The sequence below is a fragment of the Sphaerodactylus townsendi genome, linkage group LG16 (genome assembly GCF_021028975.2).
Source record: "Sphaerodactylus townsendi isolate TG3544 linkage group LG16, MPM_Stown_v2.3, whole genome shotgun sequence".
NCBI classification, from domain to species: Eukaryota; Metazoa; Chordata; class Lepidosauria; order Squamata; family Sphaerodactylidae; genus Sphaerodactylus; species Sphaerodactylus townsendi.
In genome coordinates this window covers 23581410-23603825 of record NC_059440.1, presented here as the reverse complement: position 1 = coordinate 23603825, position 22416 = coordinate 23581410, and the positions used below count along the sequence as shown (strand labels likewise).

The following is a 22416-nucleotide window of genomic DNA, read 5'->3' as shown; positions in this document are numbered from 1 at the left end:
CAATTGTGAAAGTGGACTGAATGTGCATTATTCTGCATTTGCAGAAGGGGCCAATGTTTCAGATGAGGAGCACCAAAGATCTATACAGGGATATTATAATATTGTGTGTGTGTGTTACATGCCATCAAGTTGCTTCTGACTCATGGGAACTCTGTGAATCAGCTCTATGATTTAATTCTATACTTGTTGATTTCATTGCCAAAAAGTTATGAGAACTTTGTAACTGCGATAAAGAGAAAGCTTAAACTTGGTGCAAGTTATGAGTGAACTGACAGATGAGTGCACATGGAGAAAATTTGCCCAAACCACAAATGATTTATAAGTTTTAGTTATGAGCAACAAGAAATCTTTACAATGTCTGAATGCAATGAAATGGGTGATTTTGCAAGTCAGTGCCCAGACCACAGTGAAGGTCTGCAAGCAGAGCGCCACTTGCAATGAGCAATGAAAGCCAACATGGTCCCTCCCATAGCAGCAACGCTGAGATTACAGGTGAACAGGCTTTATCTAAGAAGTTTTTTATAGTGAAAACTGGAGAAATGAAATTAAATACTTGGATTTTAGACAGTAAAAGTAGTAATCACTTTGTACAGATGCAAGTTCGCTTGAGTTTCTGGATGACAGTAAAAAGGAGTCAATGTACACTGCAAATGATGAAATTATTACAGCAGAAGGCATTGGTAGCCTGGTCCCAAAATGCATTCTTCAAACCTGAGGATGACAGTACCATGGACAGTGCCCATGGAGCATCTGCAGAACCTGTTCAACCAGAGTGGGCTGCAAGTCTCAAGCATTCCAGCAGAACAAGCATGGGCATATCACGTTTGAAATATGCTTGTCTTGCAAAGGCAGCAATCGTTCCAGAGCCTTCCACATGAAAGGACATTGCATGCATGCCTGCTCGGGAAGCAGAGAGGTGGAGAAAAGCCACAGAAGAACATAAGAACATAAGAACAAGCCAGCTGGATCAGACCAGAGTCCATCTAGTCCAGCTCTCTGCTACTCGCAGTGGCCCACCAGGTGCCTTTGGGAGTTCACATGTAGGATGTGAAAGCAATGGCCTTCTGTGGCTGTTGCTCCCGAGCACCTGGACTGTTAAGGCATTTGCAATCTCAGATCAAAGAGGATCAAGATTGGTAGCCATAAATCGACTTCTCCTCCATAAATCTGTCCAAGCCCCTTTTAAAGCTATCCAGGTTAGTGGCCATCACCACCTCCTGTGGCAGCATATTCCAAACACCAATCACACGTTGCGTGAAGAAGTGTTTCCTTTTATTAGTTCTAATTCTTCCCCCCAGCATTTTCAATGAATGCCCCCTGGTTCTAGTATTGTGAGAAAGAGAGAAAAATTTCTCTCTGTCAACATTTTCTACCCCATGCATAATTTTATAGACTTCAATCATATCCCCCCTCAGACGTCTCCTCCTCTCCAAACTAAAGAGTCCCAAACGCTGCAGCCTTTCCTCATAAGGAAGGTGCTGCAGTCCCTCAATCATCCTCGTCGCCCTTCTCTGCACTTTTTCTATCTCTTCAATATCCTTTTTGAGATGTGGCCAATTGGTGAACTGAACACAGTACTCCAAGTGCGGTCGCACCACAGCTTTATATAAGGGCATGACAATCTTTGCAGTTTTATTCTCAATTCCTTTCCTAATTATCCCCAGCATAGAGTTTGCCTTTTTCACAGCTGCCATACATTGAGTTGACATTCCCATGGAACTATCAACTAAGAGGCCCAAATCCCTTTCCTGGTCTGTGACTGATAGCACTGACCCCTGTAGCATGTATGTGAAGTTTGGATTTTTTGCCCCTATGTGCATCACTTTGCATTTTGCTACATTGAACTGCATTTGCCATTTCTTAGCCCACTCACCTAATTTATCAAGGTCCGCTTGGAGCTCCTCGCAATCCTTTGTGGTTCTCACCACCCTACATAATTTGGTATCATCTGCAAACTTGGCCACCACGCTACCCACCCCTACTTCCAGGTCATTTATGAATAGGTTAAAGAGCACTGGTCCCAATACGGATCCTTGCGGACACCACTCCCTACATCTCTCCATTGTGAGAATTTCCCATTTACACCCACTCTTTGCTTCCTGTTTCTCAACCAGTTTTTAATCCATAGGAGGACTTCCCCTCTTATTCCTTCATTGCTGAGTTTTCTCAATAGTCTCTGGTGAGGAACTTTGTCAAAAGCCTTTTGGAAATCCAAGTAGACAATGTCCACTGGTTCCCCCTTATCCACATGCCTGTTTACATCCTCAAAGAACTCTAGTAAGTTTGTAAGACAGGATTTGCCTCTGCAAAAGCCATGCTGACTCTTTCTCAGCAGGTCTTGCTTTTCTACATGTTTTATAATTTTATCTTTAATGACAGATTCTACTAATTTACCAGGAACAGATGTCAAACTGACTGGCCTGTAATTTCCCGGGTCCCCCCTAGATCCTTTCTTAAAGATTGGTGTGACATTGGCCATCTTCCAGTCTTCAGGGATAAAGCCTGATTTCAGGGATAAGTTGCATATTAAGGTGAGAAGATCAGCAATTTCATGCTTGAGATCTTTAAGAACTCTTGGGTGAATGCAATCCGGGCCAGGGGATTTGGTAACATTTAGTTTATCAATGGCTGCCAGAACTTCTTCCTTGTCTACCACTATCTTTGTTAGTTCCTCGGATTCGCCTCCTAAGAAGCTTGGTTCAGGTGCAGGAATTTTCCTCACCTCCTCTTGGGTGAAGACAGATGCAAAGAATTCATTCAGCTTTTCTGCAATCTCCCTGTCATCTTTTAGCACACCCTTTGTTCCTTTGTCATCTAACGGGCCTACCGCTTCCCTTGCTGGCTTCCTGCTTTTGATGTACTTGAAGAACTGTTTGTTGCTGGTTTTGATGTTCACAGCCATGTGTTCCTCATAATCCTTTTTTGCCTCCCTTACAGCTAACTTGCTTCTCTTTTGCCACCATTTGTGTTCTCTCACTGGTATTCTTTATCAGTTAAGTTGGACTTCCATTTTCTAAAAGACATCTTTTTTTTCCTAATAATTTCCTCAACGTCCCTTGTTAACCATGGTGGCTTTCTTTTGGACTGGGCGCTGCCTTTCCTAACCTGCGGAACACATTCCAGCTGAGCTTTTTTGACTTTGTTTTTAAATAACCTCGAAGCGTCTTGGACACTTTTGACTCTCTTGATTTTCCCTTTCAGCTTCCTGCGCACAATCCCCTCATCTTTGAGAAATTTCCCTTTCTGAAGGCAAATGTAACTACATTAGTAGTAGTCACTTGTTCGCATGCAGAGATACTGAATCTGACAGCATTGTGGTCGCTGTTCCCCTATCGGCTCAACAACACTGACTTCCCGCATTTTCCAGGTCCTGGGTCCCACATAGAATTAGATCTAGGATCACATCTCCCCTGGTTGGTTCTACAACCATCTGCTCTAAAACCACAGTCATTTAGCATATCCAGGAATGTTCTCTCCTTACTATGACCTGAACATGCATTTTTCCAGTTTATATGGGGATAGTTAAAATCGCCCATTACCACGACATTTTGGCTTTTGTTGGCCTCTCTAATTTCTTTTTCGATCTCAGAATCTTCTCTTGCGCTTTGGTCAGGGGGACTGATAATATATTCCTAATGTTAGCCCATGCATCACCCCTGCTATTCATATCCACAGTGCGTCTGTAGAGGAATCAGCACCTCACCATTGTCTATTTTATGTGACACTCTGCTTTCGTTGATGTAGAGGGCCACTCCACCCCAATACCCTGTCCTACCCTTGCTGTAGAGCCTGTAACCTGGGATAACAGCATCCCACTGGTTCTCCTCATTCCACCATGTCTCTGTGATGCCCACTATATCAATGTCCTCCTTCAAAACTCTGTACTCCAGCTCCCCCATTTTAGGTCGAATGCTTCTACTATTAGCATAGAGACACTTGTATACTCTGTCTCTGTCCCTAACCTGGGATTTATGTGTTTTGCCCTCTAGCCTTTTGTAGACACTATCACTTATCACATTGCTGTGCTCTTCACTTGTATGTGGTTGATTTAAAAAAACCTCCTTCTCTGTCTGCATCCCCATGGACTCTGTATTCCGAACCGAAGTCACCTCAGCTCCTGTCGGCTTTCCCCCAGGGATCAGTTTAAAAGCTGTTCTGCCACCTTTTTAATGTTGAGCGCCAGCAGCCTGGTTCCTCTTTGGTTAAGATGAAGCCCGTCCCTTTTGTACAGGCCTGCCTTATCCCAAAAGGTTCCCCAGTTCCTGACAAATCTGAAACCCTCTGCCTTGCACCACCTTCTCATCCACGCATTGAGACCCTGTATCTCCGCTTGCCTAGCTCGCCCTGCGCGTGGAACAGGTAGCATTTCAGAGAATGCCACCTTGGGGGTCCTGGATTTTAACCTTTTTCCTAGCAGCCTAAATTTAGCTTCCAGAACCTCCCGGCTACATTTCCCAATGTCATTGGTACCAATTGGTACCATTGGTACCAATGATGTAGAGGGCCACTCCACCCCCAATACGCCCTGTCCTATCCTTCCTGTAGAGCCTGTAACCTGGGATAACAGCATCCCACTGGTTCTCCTCATTCCACCATGTCTCTGTGATGCCCACTATATCATTGGTCATTGGTACCAATTGGTACCAAGAAGAGACTGAAGCATTAACTCAAAAACAAAACATGGACACTTGCAGAACTACCACCTGGAAAGAAGGCAGTAAGATGCAAGTGGGTCTTCAAGACCAAGAATGATGCAAAAGGGGAAGGATGCAAGGCAAGACAGGTTGCAAAAGGCTGCTCTCAAACATTTGGTGACAACTATGATGAAATGTTTTCTCCAGTGGTCAGGCACACTCCCGTGAGACTGCTGTAAGGAGACTCAGGGTGGCCTACAAGCTCTTTTCCCTTCCTTTCCCCACAACCGACACCTTGTGAGGTCGGTGGGGCTGAGAGAGTTCTGAAGAATTGTGACTAGCCCAAGGTCAACCAGCAGGAATGTAGGCGTGCGGAAACACATCTGGTTCACCAGATAAGCTTCTGCCACTCCGGTGGAGGAGTGGGGAATCAAATCTGGTTCTCCAGATTAGAATCCACCTGCTTTTAACCACTACACCACGCTGGAGCATCACAGCTGCAAGAAAGATGCAAGTTGAGCACCTAGCTGTACAGATTGCCTTTCTACACTGAAAAATAAAGGAAGATGTCTACATGGCACAACCATTAGGATCTGAACAACAGAAGTGCAAGCTTCTCATGTGCAAACTGCAGAGAAGTATATATGGATTAAAACAGCAGCCCAGTGTTGGAACCAAAAGCATCAACAGATGCTTACCAAAGAAAATTTTTTAACAAGGCAAAACAGAACCTTTCTTGTACTCAAGGTACAGAGACAGCTCATGGGCTTACATCCTGTCTTACATGGATGATATGATCTGATGTTATGGAAGAGAATTGTGATGAAATAGTGCAGCGTCTGAATCAAGAAGTGGAAGTGAAACAACTTGGAAGCATCTGCCAGTATCTTGGAATACAGATAGGCCGTTTCCGCACGGTGGCGGAAACGGCTGGGTCGGCGCATTCCGCGCCGACCCAAAGATGCTGGGACCATCCGCACGGACGGTCCTGGGAGGAGGCGGGATGCCGGCGCTGCGGAGCCCCGCCGCCCCGCCGTGTCCCTGGGCCTCCGGCACGTCGCCGAGGCCTGGGGACACGCCCCCCTGGCCCTGCATGCCTGCGACGCGCCAGAGGCCCAGGGACAAGGTAAGTGCCGGGTGGGGGAGGCGGCGTGAAGCCGCTGCCGTTCGCTCGGCAGCGGCTTCACTGCGGCATATTCCCGAAAAGAACGCTTCCCAGCGTTCTGGGAATACGCCGGCTGCGGGCCAGCCAGGCGGCGCGAGGGTGGCACGGCTGCGCTGCAGCTGCGCCCCCCGTGCGAATGGCAGCCTGGAGATGGCGTTTTTACCTTCTCCAGGCCGTCATTTTCTGCCCGTGTGGAATCGACCATAGAGAGAGAAGACAATGGAAGCTATCTTCTCAACCAAAAACAACAAATATTGAATTCCTTGGACTTTGTGAATATGAAATGTAAAATGTGTCAGAACTCCTATGGAAGCAAATTACCTAAACTGAGAAGGGGACAGGGAACCTTTACCTGACAAGTGCTATAGAGAACCAATGGGGAAATTGCTTTATGTAAATACACTGGCACACCCTGATATAGCCACAGCTGTGGGTATGTTGCGCAGAAAGACTGAGGCCCCTTCCGCACATGCAGAATATTGCACATTCAATCCACTTTCACAATTGTTTGAAAGTGAATTTTGCTATTCCGCACAATAAAGATGGATCTTGTGGACTTTACACACTAGAGCTTACGAAGGTGTGTTGGATGTAGCAATGTCTAATGTGCAAAGGAACTGAGAAGAAGACCCAGCAGCAGGTGCGCAAGTGGTCAGCTAGAAAGGGTTGCAAAGTTAGTGACCACTCCATAATTTTGTGTCACCTGTTCTCTGTCCTTAGACTGATACTCTCAGGTTTAATATCCTTCTCAGAAGTTAAAAAACAAGACTTTTCCTAGCTAGCAAGGTAGCAGTATGTTATCTCTCCCTCTTTCCTATTCTAAATGTACTTCCTAATAAACAATTCCTTTTTGCCCATTTAATCAGTGTGTTAGCACCTTCTCTGTGCAATAATCTCCAACACCGCAGTCCCTTTAAAGCTCGTGCTTCACTGTGTTTGCAGCATTGTGGACAGATCACATTTGATATGCTAGTTTCTGCACAGCTAAGAAGTTTTGTATATGATTCTTTAATATGAATGTGTGGTAGGATGGTATCGTTTCGAGGAAAAGCGTGCATACAGTATTTGCTTTATGATATCCATCTGACTCACAAAACCTGATGATGGAAGAAATTCTGTTAGGCTTCAAAGGGGCCCCAGGACTCCTTCTCTAATTAAAGAAATTATTGTGTCATGCAGTCGCAAATCATCCTTTTAATAGCAACTCCTCACTCATCTCGGCAAAGATGGAAATGATGCTATAAAAAATAATGTACATATTAAACTGTTGACTGGTATCTGAAAGCAATTTTGCCATTCCTCACAAACACCCTATGAACGCTGCCCTGAACCAATCAGGAGATGCTTCCTTCAGTCAGAATAGCTGCCAGTTCTTATAATTCTTGGAAAACTTTCTGGGCAGGGTAACAGTCACAGCTGGATTCTCTGCTGGAAGAAACTTGTGGGGGGAAACCAATGGATTCTTATATGGACTTCTTCGCCATATTAGCAATGAGTCTGCTTACTGCCAGTTTAATACTATTGTTATCCTGGTGTTTATTTGAGCATTACGCCCACAGTGAAGTTCCTCCTGGAGTTTGCCAGCCTCTAAAAGTGCGCTTCTTTCACATTGTGCTGCTGCTGCTCTTTGGAACGGTGAGTTACCTTGACTTGGCTTCGCATTAACTTTGACAGGTGACCGGCGCCCCTACAGTCTGGCCTTGCAAGAGTCATGGCATGCCAATCCATTATGGCAATGCACAGCTGATTTATAGCAACCCCTGTAAGGTTTTCTAGGCAAGAGACCTAGGCAAGAGAGGTGGTTTGCCATTGCCTGCCTCCCCATGGGCTGAGAGTGGGCTGAGAGAGCTGTGACTAGCCCAAGGTCAGCCAGCAGGCTTCAGGTGGAGGAGCGGGAATCAAACTCAGTTTTCCTGATCAGAGCCCACTACCAGAGGCATACCGCCCAGGGGGACACATGGGGTCAAATGCCCCTGGGCTGTGGCCATTTAGTCACGTGGGGGTGGAAAATCGCCCCATGCCCCTTTTCCTCCCCGCCTCAGATTTGTGAGTTAGGGCATGTTCTATAATGTGATAGTGAATTTGAGATGACCAGATGCAAAAAAAGTTGTTTGGTCATGGTGCAGGAGGGCGGCCGCCCATATGGGGTTGGGGGCAGAAAACTCAGATTTTGCACTGGGCTACATTATTCCTAGATATGCCTCTGCCCAGCACTCTTAACCATTACACCACACTGGTTTTTAATATACTTACAAACATATATGTACACACACACACATCTGTATGACCGCCTCTCCCAATATGTCCCTCAGAGAGCTTCATGCTCCCTCAATACAACCTGCTGGTGATCCCTGGCCTTGGCTGTTTTCAACTAGAGCCAGGGCCTTTTCATCTCTGGCCCCAGCCCTGTCAAACAAAACCAGGGCCCTGAGGGAGTTATCTCAACTCTGCACGGCCTGTAAGACAAACCTATTCTACCAGGCTCATAGTTGAGGGCAGCAACAGGGCATAATAGGTCCATCTTTGCTGGCCTCCTTTCTGCCCTTGGGAGTGGTGGTGGTGGTATATTGTTCCACCCCTAAGTTTTTTTTTTACCACCATTTGTATTTGGTTGATTAGATTATCTATTTTTATAGTATTAATGTATATGGTATTTTGGGACGTTGTATTGTATAAATATGCTGTGAGCCGCTGTGAGCCCAGTTTGGCGGGAGGAAGCTAAGTAGGGTTGGTCCTGGTTAGTACTTGGATGGGGGACCACCAAGGAAGATCAGGGTTACTATGTGTAGGCAGGCAATGGCAAACCATCTTCGAATGTTCTTACCTTGAAAACCCTATGGGGTCACCATAAGTTGATGGCAATGTCTGTCTGTCTGTCTGTCTGTCTGTCTGTCTGTCTGTCTGTCTGTCTATCTTCAAAGACTTTCATGATTAACAAATTCAGTTCTTGCCTTGCTTCCAGAAAAATGTTGTCCTAATGTACTATTCTAACAGCCCAGTCCGGCCGGGGAAGGTGTGGCTGCATCACAGCTGTGCCTCCTCCTATTGGGTTCCCTAGTGGCACAGGAAACCCCATATGGGAAAGGAACTTGTATTGTGAAAATCACAGTGCAAGTTTGGACTGGGTGTAGTGTCATCCAAGGGCTCAATGCTGGTGGAAGCCATCTACAATTGGCTCCTGCACCCCCGGAATGCCTTCTCCCCCATCAGCATGCAATTCCACACCAGGTGAGTGTCACAGCCACCTGAACTTCAGGTGTGGGCTCTACGGAGCTTCACAGCACCCCCTGGGGGTGTGGGTGACTCGCTGCTGGCAGGGGGCACCTCATCAGTGTGAGTCTGTGTCGCATCAAGTGGGAGATTCACCCCACCCACTCTGGATTGGGGTCTAAGGCTGTTCATTCTTGCCTGGAAGGCTGAACAGTACAATTGTCTCCTGAGCCACCCTCAGGATGGTTGAGGGTGAATTTCTGAGCTTTGGGGATAGAAAAAGTCTCCCATTTCATCTTCAACTCAAACCACTGGTGTGGCCCTGCTACAGTAAAGTGACTTTCGAATCTGTGCAGATATAATTCTCTATATTTTTTTTCCTATTTTTTTCTCTCTCTCCCTCTCCCACTGCAAAAAGGATTACATCTTTTGGAAACTGGGTATTACCAAATGGCTTACCATAGTGAACAGGGCATTCGACGGAATTCGTCCCAAAGATGATCCATCCCTGTCAATCAACGATGAATTCTTTGATGGTGTATTTGTGAGGATTTACCAGCCCAAAGAACCATCTGCTGTTCCACGGAGAGGAATTATGTTCTTCCATGGAGGAAGTGGAATCTTTGGGAGCGTTGGTAACTAAACTCCCCTTCCCAATTTTTTAAGAAGGCCTTTTGAAATGTATTTAATGAAAGTATTTCTATCCCAAGTTCTCTCTGAAGGCATTCAAGGGGGCTCACACTAACCAAAAATAAATACAACACAAACCAACAAGACCAAAGGTTATGTTGGTGTACTGGATTTTTCCTGACTCCCTGGTCGCCACATCTCAAAAAGGATATCGAAGAGATAGAAAAAGTGCAGAGAAGGGCAACGAGGATGATTGAGGGATTGGAGCACCTTCCTTATGAGGAGAGGCTGCAGCATTTGGGACTCTTTAATTTGTAGAGGAGACGTCTGAGGGGGGATATGATTGAAGTCTACAAAATTATGCATGGGGTAGGAAATGTTGACAGAGAGAAATTTTCCTCTCTTTCTCACAATACTAGAACCAGGGGGCATTCATTGAAAATGCTGGGGGGAAGAATTAGGACTAATAAAAGGAAACACTTCTTCACGCAGCGTGTGATTGGTGTTTGGAATATGCTGCCACAGGAGGTGGTGATGGCCACTAACTTGGATAGCTTTAAAAAGGGCTTGGACAGATTTATGGAGGAGAAGTCGACCTATGGCTACCAATCTTGATTCTCCTTGATCTGAGATTGCAAATGCCTTAGCAGACCAGGTGCTCAGGAGCAGCAGCAGCAGAAGGCCATTGCTTTCACATCCTGCATGTGAGCTCCCAAAGGCACCAGGAGTGGAGCCATTTGGCGTAGATGGCACAGAGTGCTGGACTAGATGGACTCTGGTCTGATCCAGCTGGCTTGTTCTTATGTTCTTATCTGACCCTGAGGAATGATTTGATGGGTATCTGCAGCGGAAATGGGACATCAGTATAAACTGCCAATGTTGCCTGGATAGCAATATTGTTAGGCTGAACACAGGTGGGATTTTCCAGGACTGACATTTATTTTCCAAAGCTGTTGCTATCGTTTTCCAGATTGCAAACGGTCGTAGGGGTCCCAAGGAGCCAAACACAGTTTTTTTTGTAGTGTACAGCCATGAATTCCACTGTCCTTTGTGTCTATTCTGCATTCAAAACTATCAATGCTTGCAGCTACCACTATGCCCACTGGTGGGGAACCCCAAAATGTGACCACTCATTTGGGACAGAAGTAGTTCCTTTTTTTCTGCTCTGAAATTGTAGCCCATCACATCGATGGAGTATCCCAGAGGGCTAAAATACACAAGACATTTCAAACAAGTCGTATCTGGGTTCCTGGATGTGACTTCCTTTCCCTGCCAATCACATAGCAGCTGTGGAAAACAACCATTTAAAAAAAAAAACCTTTCTGGCCCCAGTGTGCCTCAGTACCTCAGGCACTCCTGCCCTGTGTCATTATCCCAAGCAAAAAGAGCCCTGGTTTGTGTTTCCCCTTTGTGCAGCTGCATGGTTTGGGCCCTGCAGAGTTTTAAATGGGCATTCCTTACTGCTGCTGTATGGCTAGGAATCAACTGAGTCAGGTCTCGAGAAAGCTCTGTCCTGGTTTCAAGGACGCGTGGGGGTGCCTGGCTCTCTGCTGAATTCCGTCCACCAACTATTTCCTGTTTTCTTTCTCCTGGCAGCCCTCATATTTTCACTTTCCCCTGCTTCCTTCTCTTCTTCCTGTCTTCCACTTAACTTACCTTTTATCTGCTCCCCCATCTTCAGCCAGGTTGATTATTTATTTACTTCACTGATATCCTGCTTTGTTCTCCAGTGGGGATCCAAAGCGGCTTGCATCGTCACATCATCTTCTCTTTCATTTTATCCTCTTAACAGCCCTGTGAGGTAGGGTGGGTTTTATTTATTTTATTGATGTATTAATTAAATTTATAGGCCGCCTCATCCCCGAAGGGCTCGAGGCGGCTCACAACATGGCTGTTTCCAACAGCAATTTAATACAGCATAAAAACTGAACCCATTATAACACAACAGCAGTTAATAACAATAAATAAATTAAAACAACAAAATTGTGTAAAACATACACACACAGGCACCTGATCTAAAAGGCCAAAAAAGAAGAAGAAAGAAGGGGGGGAGGTAGGCAGGGCCCAGGATGGAATTAGGGCCCAACCAAGGTGGTCCAGACAGGCAGCTTTGATTTCAGTGGTGGGCCGTGGAACCACGGCCGGCCACTCCAAAAGCCCGGTGGAATAGCTCTGTCTTGAGGTTGAGGCCCCTTATGCACGTGCAGAATAATGCACTTTCAATCCCCTTTCACAATTGTTTGCAAGTGGATTTTGCTCTTCCGCACAGTAAAATCCAACTGCAAAGTGCATTGAAAGTGGATTGAAAGTGCTTTATTCTGCATGTGCGGAAGGGCCCTGAGAATGTGTGACTGGTCCAAAGCCACTGAAGTGAGCTTCCACAGCAGAGTGAGATTGAAACCAAGGTCTTTCAGATGTCAGCAGAAGAAGAAGAGTTGGTTTTTATACCCCATTTTTCTCTACCTTTAAGTAACAAGTAGCTGGGCATCGACAAGTCATGTAAACTGTGAGTCTCCTTACAGGATTGTCACGTGAGTCTCCTTACAGGAGAGAAAGGGGGGATTTAAATCCAACTCTTCCTCTTCTTCTTTATCACTGTGGTTGCCCAGCAATTGCCACTTATGGCTAGGTCCAAGGGTATATCCTGCCCTGCCACCAATACACACTATTCACCAAAAGATCTGATATTTGCAGATTTAGGGCAGCAAAGCAGTTGATGTGCCAATGTTTCAATTTGTTGTTCACCACAAGAGCATACCCGTTCGCTCATTTCCAAGTTGTTAAATCTACCACGCAATAAAGTGGAGGGGAAAACATTGAAGCGAGCAAGTGTGAGGGCTCTTCTCTGCATAGGATTAGTCAAAAAATACAAATAGGGAGTCAAAAAATACAAACAGGGAGTCAAAAAATGCAAATAGGGAGTGAATATCAGATCAAATATATCAGATCTGCCAATATCAGATCAAAATATTCCAATATTCTTTCTAGGATACCTAGTGAAATGGGAGAATCAGGTAGACTTCCTTTCCTTCTGGACAATTCTGACAATGAAACTTGTGAATTGGTAGCACGATTTTTACTGGAGGTGATGCACAATCAATAATTTATATTCTATCTTAAACCTTTGTATTTGTGTACCTTTTATCTCAGGTTTTTTATTGTGTTATGATTATTGTTATGCCAAATAAAGGCTTATTATTATCATTTTTTTTATATTCACCAAAACATTCTTTTCCAGATGCCTACGAAAGACTGTGCCGTTACATTGCCCGAGAAAGTGATTCTGTTCTCTTTTCTGTAGGGTAAGTGAGTTATTCTCAGATGTTAAATCAGACAACTCTGAATGAAACAGCAGGCTGCACAATTTAATTGATTGATCCCTTGGGAATAATGACTCGAATATTTTCGGGTTGCTTAAATAGATGAACTCATTAACCAGCCAGAGATTGTCAGCAATAAAAGGAAATCAGTCTCGGTAACTGCCAGGCAGTAGCAGACTTCTGGATTGGGACAAGTCTTAACTTGAAGTCAAAATGGTTATGTGGAAGAAGAAGTGGATGTAATTAACTCAATTATCCGTGAAGGGATCCTTGTCATTTAATAGAAATCAGATCAAACCAGAGAAGGATTTTTTTTTACAAGTTAGGATCCAACAGTATTTTCTTTTTGAGCAGTCTCTCAGGGTAGCTGTGTTGGTTTGCACCAGAACTGCTAGATTTGTGTCCAGTAGCACCAAGAAGGTTTTTGGGATATAAGCTTCCAAGAGTCACTGCTCCTTTTCTCAGATATCTTCACCGGCCATCTCAAATCAAGCTCTACCCAAGCAGAATCGTCAATAAATTCAGGACATTGTTCTCAGCCCCATCGACATGGGACACAGGTATGTAAAATGTTCCATTGGTTTAACGTCTTTGCTTTGGTGTTAACAGGTATCGTCTTGCCCCCGAGAGCCCTTACCCGTCGCAGTTCTATGAATGTCACGACGCCACCGTTCACTTGATGAGGAATTCAGAGAACTATGGAGTGGACCCTGCTCGTATAATACTTTGTGGGGACAGCTTGGGAGGCACAGTGGCCACTTATCTCTGCCAGGAGCTGAAAAGCAGAACTGATCTGCCCAAAGTCCGGGCTCAGGTGCTGATCAATCCTTTCCTCCAAGCGCTGGACTGCAGTTTACCTTCTTACCAGCAGAACCGCCTCTTCCCGCTGCCAACTCGGAAGGATTGGTTGAGGTTTGCGGCGTACTATATTGGCCAATCCTTATCAGTGACGGAAATGGCTATTGCAGGAAACCTCATCCCTGAAGACGTTCAAATGAAATACAAGAAGTGGGTCAGTTCAGATAACGTCCCTCAGAAGTTTAGAATTAGAAACCGCCAACCGGCCTTGCGCGCTGCTTCGAAAGATAATTTATTCAACCTGATAAACGAAGTGCTTGACAGAAGGCTTTCCCCACTCTTGGCCGATGATTCCTTTTTGAAAGAACTCCCAGAAGCGTTCATCTTAACTTGTGAATATGATTTGCTGAGGGATGACGGCCTGCTGTATAAGAAAAGACTCGAAGAGAATGGAGTCCCGGTTTCCTGGCACCACCTTGAAGATGGATTCCACGCTGTCCTGCTCCTTTTGAATCACTGGCTTCTGACGTTCCCCACTGCCAAAACCGGAACAGACAGTGTCGTTAATTATATCAAAGGTCTGTAGATTCACACATGTGTCTGCTTTTCCCAAGATGAAAATCTGATCATTTAGAGAGGGCACAAGAAAGATCGATATTTCAGCACGAGGCTCCGTGAATCCAGCAATGCCTTTGCGGCATCTCAATTCTTTCAAGAAGCGTCACTCATCAAGATAAGCCGGTCCTCACCCAATGGGAAAATAGAGATGCCATTCTACACATAAAAGATGCTTTTAAAGAGGCGACATACAGCATATTTAGATTCACACTTATTCTACCAGAAGGGTAAAGCTTGTTACTCCTTTTGACAAATTTCATTCTATGAGAGATAGCACACAGCCTATTTAGATTTGCACTTATTCCGCAGCCCCTTCCACACATGCAGAGTAATGCTCTTTCAATCCACTTTCAATGCACTTTGCAGCTGGATTTTGCTGTGCAGAATAGCAAAATCCACTTGCAAACAGTTGTGCAAGTGGATTGAAAGTGCATTGTTCCGCATGTGCGGAGGGGGCCTTCCGGAAGGGTAAAACATGTTACTCCTTTTGACAAATGCCATTCTACAAATAAAAATTGCTTTTCAAGAGACTGCACACAGCATATTTAGATTCATGTTTAGATTCACATTTATTCTGACAGGAGGGTAAAGTGTGGTACGAACTTTGGCAAATTTCATTCTATGAATAAAAACTGCTGTGATGAATAATAATGGATGGTTATAGTATGTGCCAATCTTGCACAGCCTCACCATCCGGAGGCTGGTAACCTTAGGGTGAGTTTGTTCGTTTGTTCGTTTGTTCGTTTGTTCGTTTGTTCGTTTGTTCGTTTGTTCGTTTGTTCGTTTGTTCGTTCGCTCGTTCGTTCGTTCGTTCATTTATTGTTGTCTCCTGGCCCGTACAAATAAAATAACCATATGCAAATCATAACATACAATACCAGTAGACTAACAGAGCAACAAATATATTCTATAAACTTGTGCTAAAAACAAACTACCAACACAGAACTACCTACACTAAAAATCAACATCGGAGGTTATCTGATTTTTTTCAGTCTAAATACCTCCACCAAAGAATTTGCTACCTCTATTGTAATCCTGCTGCCACTGTTATTTTCTAGCAGAAAGTCGACACAGGGCTGAGTTGAGCTTCCTGTCAGGTTTGGCAATAGGGAGAAGATCCTTTTTTTGGCACTCACTAGGGTACAACCTACGAGAGAATTTCAGTACGGGGGGGAGTTGAGTCAGAAAGAGCTGAGGCCAGAACTTGAACAAAGGTCAAGTGACTACTACTGTCAACATGGCCAGAGCACAGTGACAAACCTGCTCCCAAAGGCATTAGAAGCATTTGCCACTGAACCAAAACAAATCCACAGGTTGTCTCACTTTGATCCTGGCCACTGGACCAGGAGAATTGGACAGCTGAAAGGGTTCATACCAACACTGGCAGCATCCCTAATGGCAGCTAACCTTCAAAGACAACAGAACAAAATAAGAAAAGCCCACCTAGTCCATCTTCCTGTGTGATCCTGTGCCATGTTGCCTTGTAGTGCTGCAGAAAAGGACGCAGTGGTCAACATTTCCCCCTGGTGTTTGCTCCATACTGCTATTCAGAGCTTTGCTGCTTCTGTAAATGGAGGTTCCACTCAATCACTATGGCCCTTTCCACAAGGCCAAAACAAAGTGGGGTGCAGCCAGGGTACATGAGCCTGGTGCAGCCCTGGGACGTTCACACACCTCCATGCAGGCAGCTTTGGAGTTAATGCCGGTCACCTTCACATGGAGGCACAGCTTTTTAAGATTCTTACCTCCCATGCTGCATAGCCACGGGGGAGGGCAGCCATGCTGATGTCTTGTGAGACATCCCTGCAACACTGCATGCCTATGCAGCCATGAGGCAGGGACCTTTAAAAACCAGGAAGCTCGGCCAAAGTAAAGTGCTTCCCAGGGCAGCCATTGGCTTGTGAGCAACTGCAAAACACAGTAAAATGAAAGAATCATGAATAGCATGATTTTCAAATAATCCATTTTGGGAGGGGGAACGTGGGGCAGCCTTACTTTAAGGGCAGGAGCCGTGCAAAGTTTTTTACTGATATCTGGGTTAATTGGCCTGTGCGGAAAGGGTCTATGGCAGGGGTAGGGAACCTTTAACACTCAAAGAGCCATTTGGACCCGTTTTCCATGGGAAAAGAAAACACTTGGAGCTGCAAATAATTTTTGATATTTAAAATAAATATAACACTGTATATATTTGGTTTTTTTACCTTTTACTCTGCTCATTCTGAGAAGCACATGGATGCATCCGCCCTGCTGCCTGCAGGGCGGGCAAGGATGGGGCCAGTGGCTCGGCCTCGCCGGCCACTGGGAAAGCGTCTGCCCCGCTCCAACGGGGTAGGCGAGAGGGGAAGCCCGCGGCATGGCCCAGCCAGCCACGGGCAGTTGGTGCGCCTGCCCTGCTGCCTGCAGGGCGGGCAAGGATGGGGCCAGTGGCTTGGCTTGTGGAGCCGCAGTGCAAGGGCAGAAGGGCCACATGCGGCTCTTGAGCCGCAGGTTCCCTACCCCTGGTCTACGGCTAATATCTATTGATGCCCGTCCCTCCATGTATCTGTCAAACCCCCTTTCAAGGCTATCTATTCATTTGGTCATCACTTCAGTAGCATTTCACTGTGTGTGTATAGAACAGAGGCGGTTGAAAGTGCGGGCAAGTTGCAGATGACCCCGTAGGACTTTCAAAGCAAGAGATGTTTGCCCTTACAACGAACTCATCCCCTACATACAAATGTACAGATGCTTTGTTGGCAATACTACACACTCTAGGCTACACAAACCAGCTCTGTGGTCTTTGAGCGACTCTATTTGTAACAGGACCATTGCCAATCTTAACAACTTGTCGGATGAATACTTTCTGTGCTACCACAGTGACACCAGATGTTGAGAACAGCCGTACCTCAAAATGGTGGGAGGGCTTTTCTGAAGCTACCTTAGCAGAACACTGAACTGGTTTGATGGGTTACAGAGTAGAAACCATGAGTCAATCTGGTTTCCTGCCATGCGCATGAACATACACACAAAAAACATGCAGACAAAGATTTAAGTAGGCTTCTCTGCCTTGGGTGCTGGACACAGGCCTAGAAACATTAGCTGGCTAATCATGTGGATACATGCTGTTCTCCTAACTGCTCCGTAGATCATTGTCAATGATAATCATACATGAAAACAAGTAATAATAGTGCCGTATCTCTGAAATTGCTAGCTGCTTTACATATACGTAAAAGGCCACGTGCAAAGTATGTGTTCTGCACAGTAAAATGGGTAATACATTCCACATGAGGTAACTGCGGGAGTCCTATATAATATGATACGGATCTTTCCAGAATGAAAAGGGATAGACTTCCCAATGGGTTTCTTATGAAAAATTCCCATTCATATTAAAAGACCCATTGTTATTGACAAATGGATCATCGTCTCGATAATATAAGTGACTCGTGAGGACGAAATAATGGGAGATTCATCATTTAGAGACACCTGTGAAAACTCATTACAATGAGAGATGATGGTGTAATGTACCCTCAAATGATATTTATGATAGCAACTCCCAATGCAGTTAATCATATTGAAATGTAAGATCGGAAAGCGCATATTAAATTGATTAGGCCTAGTAACATCCTTGGAAGTCGTTTGTCTATTCCTGATTGCTAACTGTGAATGCAACGCAGAACTATTTAGGAGACACTTTCTTTTCCTGCTGTATTTATGAGTTCCTTTCATGTTTGGAAACATCTATGTTCCAGCCAGCAAAGCCTCTTGTGTTTCTTCTGCCATAAGCTACTGAATCAAAACCCAATGGTTCTTCTTGGGAGTATCCTCTTAGAGGTAGCCTATTTTCTGATTGCTGCTTACTTAACATTGCTGGCCTGGGCTACGTATTATCATTTGTCTACATCTGAAGTTCCTCCAGGAGTTTGCCAACCTCTAAAGGTGCGATTTCTTCACATCACGGTGGTCATGGTCTTTGGCTTGGTAAGTTGCCTTAATTTAGTTGAAATTGAACTTTGGAAAGTATGGTTGTGGTGGGTTTTCTGGGCTATGTGGCCGTGGTCTGGTCGATCTTGTCCCTAACATTTTGCCTGCATCTGTGGCTGGCATCTTCAGAGGTGTATCACGGATGCCAGCCACAGATACATGCGAAACATTAGGAACAAGATCCACCAGACCACGGCCACACAGCCTGGAAAACCCACCACAACCAGTTGAATCCGGCCATGAAAGCCTTCAACAATACTCTGGAAAGTATGATTTTTAAGGAACCTCCCACCCTCCCAAAATATTGAGTAGTGACCACTGAATTTTCCACAGTGTTAACATGTTTAAAGACTTTCATTGATAACTGTTGTTGGGTGGGTTGTTCAGGAAGCAGAACAATTGGGAGAAATCGCCACCCAATCCAGAATTCTAATGCTTTTGATTTCCATCTTGAAGACTGAACAACAGAATGATCCCCTATGTCCTCTCAAAATGAGCCTCCATCAGGATAAATTGTGTCTCCTCTTGCACTTCCTTATCTTGAACTGTTGCTCTTAAAAAAATAGGCTAAAGTCTTTGGAGAGGTATATTTTTAAATAGTTTTATTTCATTTTTCTCGTTTCCCCTCATTAAAAAAAGGATTACATTTTCTGGAAAATGGGTCTCTGCAAACGCTTTGCCATAGTGCGGTTTATCTTTGATGGGATTCCTCCGTCAGATGACCCAACCTTGTCCATTGAGAATACATTCTTCGAAGGCGTATTTGTGAGGATTTATCAACCCAGAGAACCGTCGGCTGATAAGAGGAGAGGAGTCATGTACTTCCACGGAGGAAGTGGAATCTTTGGGAGCGTTGGTAACAAAACATTTTTTGAATTTTAAAAACAAGGATCCCGTTTCTAAGAAGACAAGTTTCTACTAATGAAACTAACCAGCTAGCTTGCTATTTTGCCCATTCCCTAAACAGACTTGGCCGTGCATTTTGAATGCATAATCCTGCACCACTAAAAAGTGTGTTTGCAGGCTGAAATGCCGCTAGGATTGCTCTTGGAATGCCTCCTAGGTGTTAGCACAGCAACAGTGCATCAGCGAGGGTATCTGCCCTGATGTCCAGGTTTGGGTACCACGCTGCTGCTTTGCTTCCCTGTGCTAGTCTAAGTGCACGTACCTCGGCATCCATGCCAGTTTGCCCAGCAAAATGGGTGCTGGCATCAGCACAGGGCACAAATGATAGGAGGCCCAAATGATAGGGGGAGAGGGAAAAACTAAACAGAATGCAGACAGTGCAAGGAAGGAAACCTGGGGGGAAAAATAGGTGCCAAATTAAACAGGCAACCGATCCCCGCAAAGCAAACCAAACATTTTGAGGCAGGAAATGAAACATTTCCTTCATGGAGTTCCTCCTGGTTTTAGCCCAAAAGGTTTTATTTCCTGCCTGAAAATGTTTTACTTTTTAAAATCCTTTTTAAATTAAGCATCTGTATTTATATACGAAAAGAAATGGGTAAGAAGTAATACAATTCATTATGATTTTTTAAAAGTACATTCCATACTCAAAAAGTTTTCATCTCCTCAACACGCTTCCTTTCTTTTTAACATAATGAAAAGAGATGTTTATATAACAACAACAACCACCACCTTTATTTGGCATTTAAAAATAGGTTCTAGAGCATTGCCAGACATTTTTGAAAAAGAGATGTTTTATTTGCATGCTGTTTCCTAGTGATTCTTTTTTTGAAAATGTTTTGAAAACGTTTTGCTGTGTGATCTCTTTAACACGTTTCCCACGCCTCCCCTCTGTCCCTAGACTTCCTCATCAGTGCCATTTTCTGTGCCCGTGCTAGCCACCTCACGTTGTATTTCCATCTGGATTTTTAAAAAAATGTTTTGGGGGTGTTGGGTCTATGTAGCTATGTAGACATGACACCTAGAGAACAGCATCATGAGCCTTTGAAACTTCAGAGCTATGAATCTAAGGCTGATTCCGCATGGGCCAAAAACAGCGGTGTGAAAATGGATTCGAGAATGGTGTAAAAGGTTTAAAGCTGATTGTAAAAGGGTTTACACTGTTTTTTTTCCGCACTGTTTAGCACCCGCTGTTTTTTCAGCCCATGTGAATATCAACTAAGAAAAATTTTAAAAACCCAAATGACTACAAAATGGCAGCCAGAAAGCATTTTCGGGGGTGTGAGTTCAAACACACTCTGTGAGTGTGTGTGTGTGCGTGTGTGTGCAACATTTTGGGGAAAAACATTTGCAAAACCTTTTCAGGGGCTTGTGAGGAATGGGCCAGGCTAGAAGTTCCGTATGTTGTTGAAGCACTACAGCCAACTTTTGCATACATGCATATATGCACAAACAACTCTTTCTAAAAAAAACATACTTTTCCAGATTCTTTTGAAAGGCTGTGCCGCTATATTGCCAAGGAAAGTAACTCTGTGCTCGTATCTGTTGGGTAAGTGAACTACCATTTCATTTGTCACTTAAGGCTCATTCCGCACATGCAGAATAATGCACTGTCAAACTGTTTTCAGTGCTCTTTGAAGCTGTGTGGAATAGCAAAATCCACTTGCAAACAGTTGTGAAAGTGGTTTGAAAACGCATCATTTTGCATATGCGGAAGGGGCCCTAGCTTCATTGCAAAAGTTTCTGGCATTCAAGTGGGACATGGTTAGACAATCCTCTTGCGGATTCATTTTCCTCTTAAAATAACAATGTTGTCCAAAATGGGAGGGGGTGGAAAACATAATTAAGGGATAATGAAGACTTTGGACTTAAATTTAGAACCATTTTTCTCCCCCAAAAGTGAAATTCAAAAGCAATGATAATTGAGAGCTTATGTTTGCAGTGTTTAATTGATCAATCCCTTAGAAATAAGCATTTAACATCTTTTGACAGACAGCCTTGCCTAATTCAGTAGAACCCGCCCCGCCCCACTCTGCCCAGTTCAATAGGAAAAAACTACTCTTATTAGTAAGAACTAAATCCAGCAGAAGATTTTTAAATAGGGATTGTCAAAGATGAGAATAATGTCCAGCATCAACCTCTGTGCCAACTGAGATATGTTTCAGATGGTAAATAAAGTTTCCAATAATAGCAAATCATAATACAATAAAATAACATTCCTGCACCTACCTCCACGGCTCATTGTCCCTCTGCTGAAAAAAATAAAGGAAAACCCCTAAAAAGAGGGACAAAATGCTTTAGGATCAGAGCCTGAAGCCCATGATTCAGGGGATGGGGTGGGATGGTGAGGGGGAAAAGAGGATCCCACCATGAGATGTCGTAACATATAAAGAGATACCATAACATGTATAGCAGGCCAGAGAGGGGAGTTTTTGCGAGCTACGGTCCAGGGTTCTTTTCCGGTTAAGCCAAATAAATTCAGGACATTTGTTCTTGTACTATTAACTGGGCACTCGAGTAAATAAAATGGTCCATCCTGCTAACTAGACACAATTCTGTTTTAACTTTTGGGATTGACAGGTATCGTCTTGCTCCCGAGAGCCCTTTCCCACAACAGTTGGATGAATGTCGTGATGCCACTGTTCACTTTATGAGGAATTCGGAGAATTATGGGGTGGACCCGGCCCGTATAATCCTTTGTGGGGACAGTCTGGGAGGCACAGTGACCGCTTCCCTCTGCCAAGAGTTGAAAAGCAGAACTGATCTGCCCAAAGTCCGAGCTCAGGTGCTGATCAATCCTTTTCTCCAAGCATTGGACTACAGTTTACCTTCTTACCAGCAAAACTGCTTCTTTCCTCTTCCAAGTCGGACGGATCAGTTGGCATTCGGTTACCAATATGTGGGAAACACCGTATCCCTTGTTGACATAGCTAGTGCAGGAAATTTAATTCCTGAAAGCCTTCAAACAAAGTACCGCAAATGGGTCAATGCAGGTGATGTCCCTCAGAAGTTCCGAATTCGAAACCACAAGCCAGCCCAGCTTGCTTCTTCGAAAAATAATTTATTCAACCTCATCAACCTAACACTCGACAGAAAAATTTCCCCACTTTTGGCTGAAGACTCCTTTTTGAAAGGACTTCCAGAAGCTTTCATCTTAACTTGCGAGTCTGACGTT

General features: G+C 44.5%; 2 protein-coding genes across 2 annotated transcripts in view; both read left to right on the top strand.

Moving 5' to 3' along the window:
- Positions 1-7290: 7290 nt before the first annotated feature.
- Positions 7291-14343, top strand: LOC125445540 (arylacetamide deacetylase-like 4). Its single transcript, XM_048518627.1, has 4 exons — positions 7291-7434; positions 9428-9644; positions 12878-12941; positions 13569-14343. Exons 1-4 carry the CDS (start codon positions 7291-7293, stop codon positions 14341-14343), a joined length of 1200 nt encoding a protein of 399 aa, XP_048374584.1.
- Positions 14344-18155: 3812 nt separating this feature from the next.
- LOC125445539 (arylacetamide deacetylase-like 4) overlaps positions 18156-22416 on the top strand; it is a 9781-nt gene continuing 5520 nt past the window's right edge. The window contains exons 1-4 of the mRNA XM_048518626.1: positions 18156-18332; positions 18975-19191; positions 20727-20790; positions 21822-22406. Of these exons, the coding sequence (XP_048374583.1) occupies positions 18156-18332; positions 18975-19191; positions 20727-20790; positions 21822-22406 (1043 nt within the window). The remainder of the gene's footprint in view (positions 18333-18974; positions 19192-20726; positions 20791-21821; positions 22407-22416) is intronic.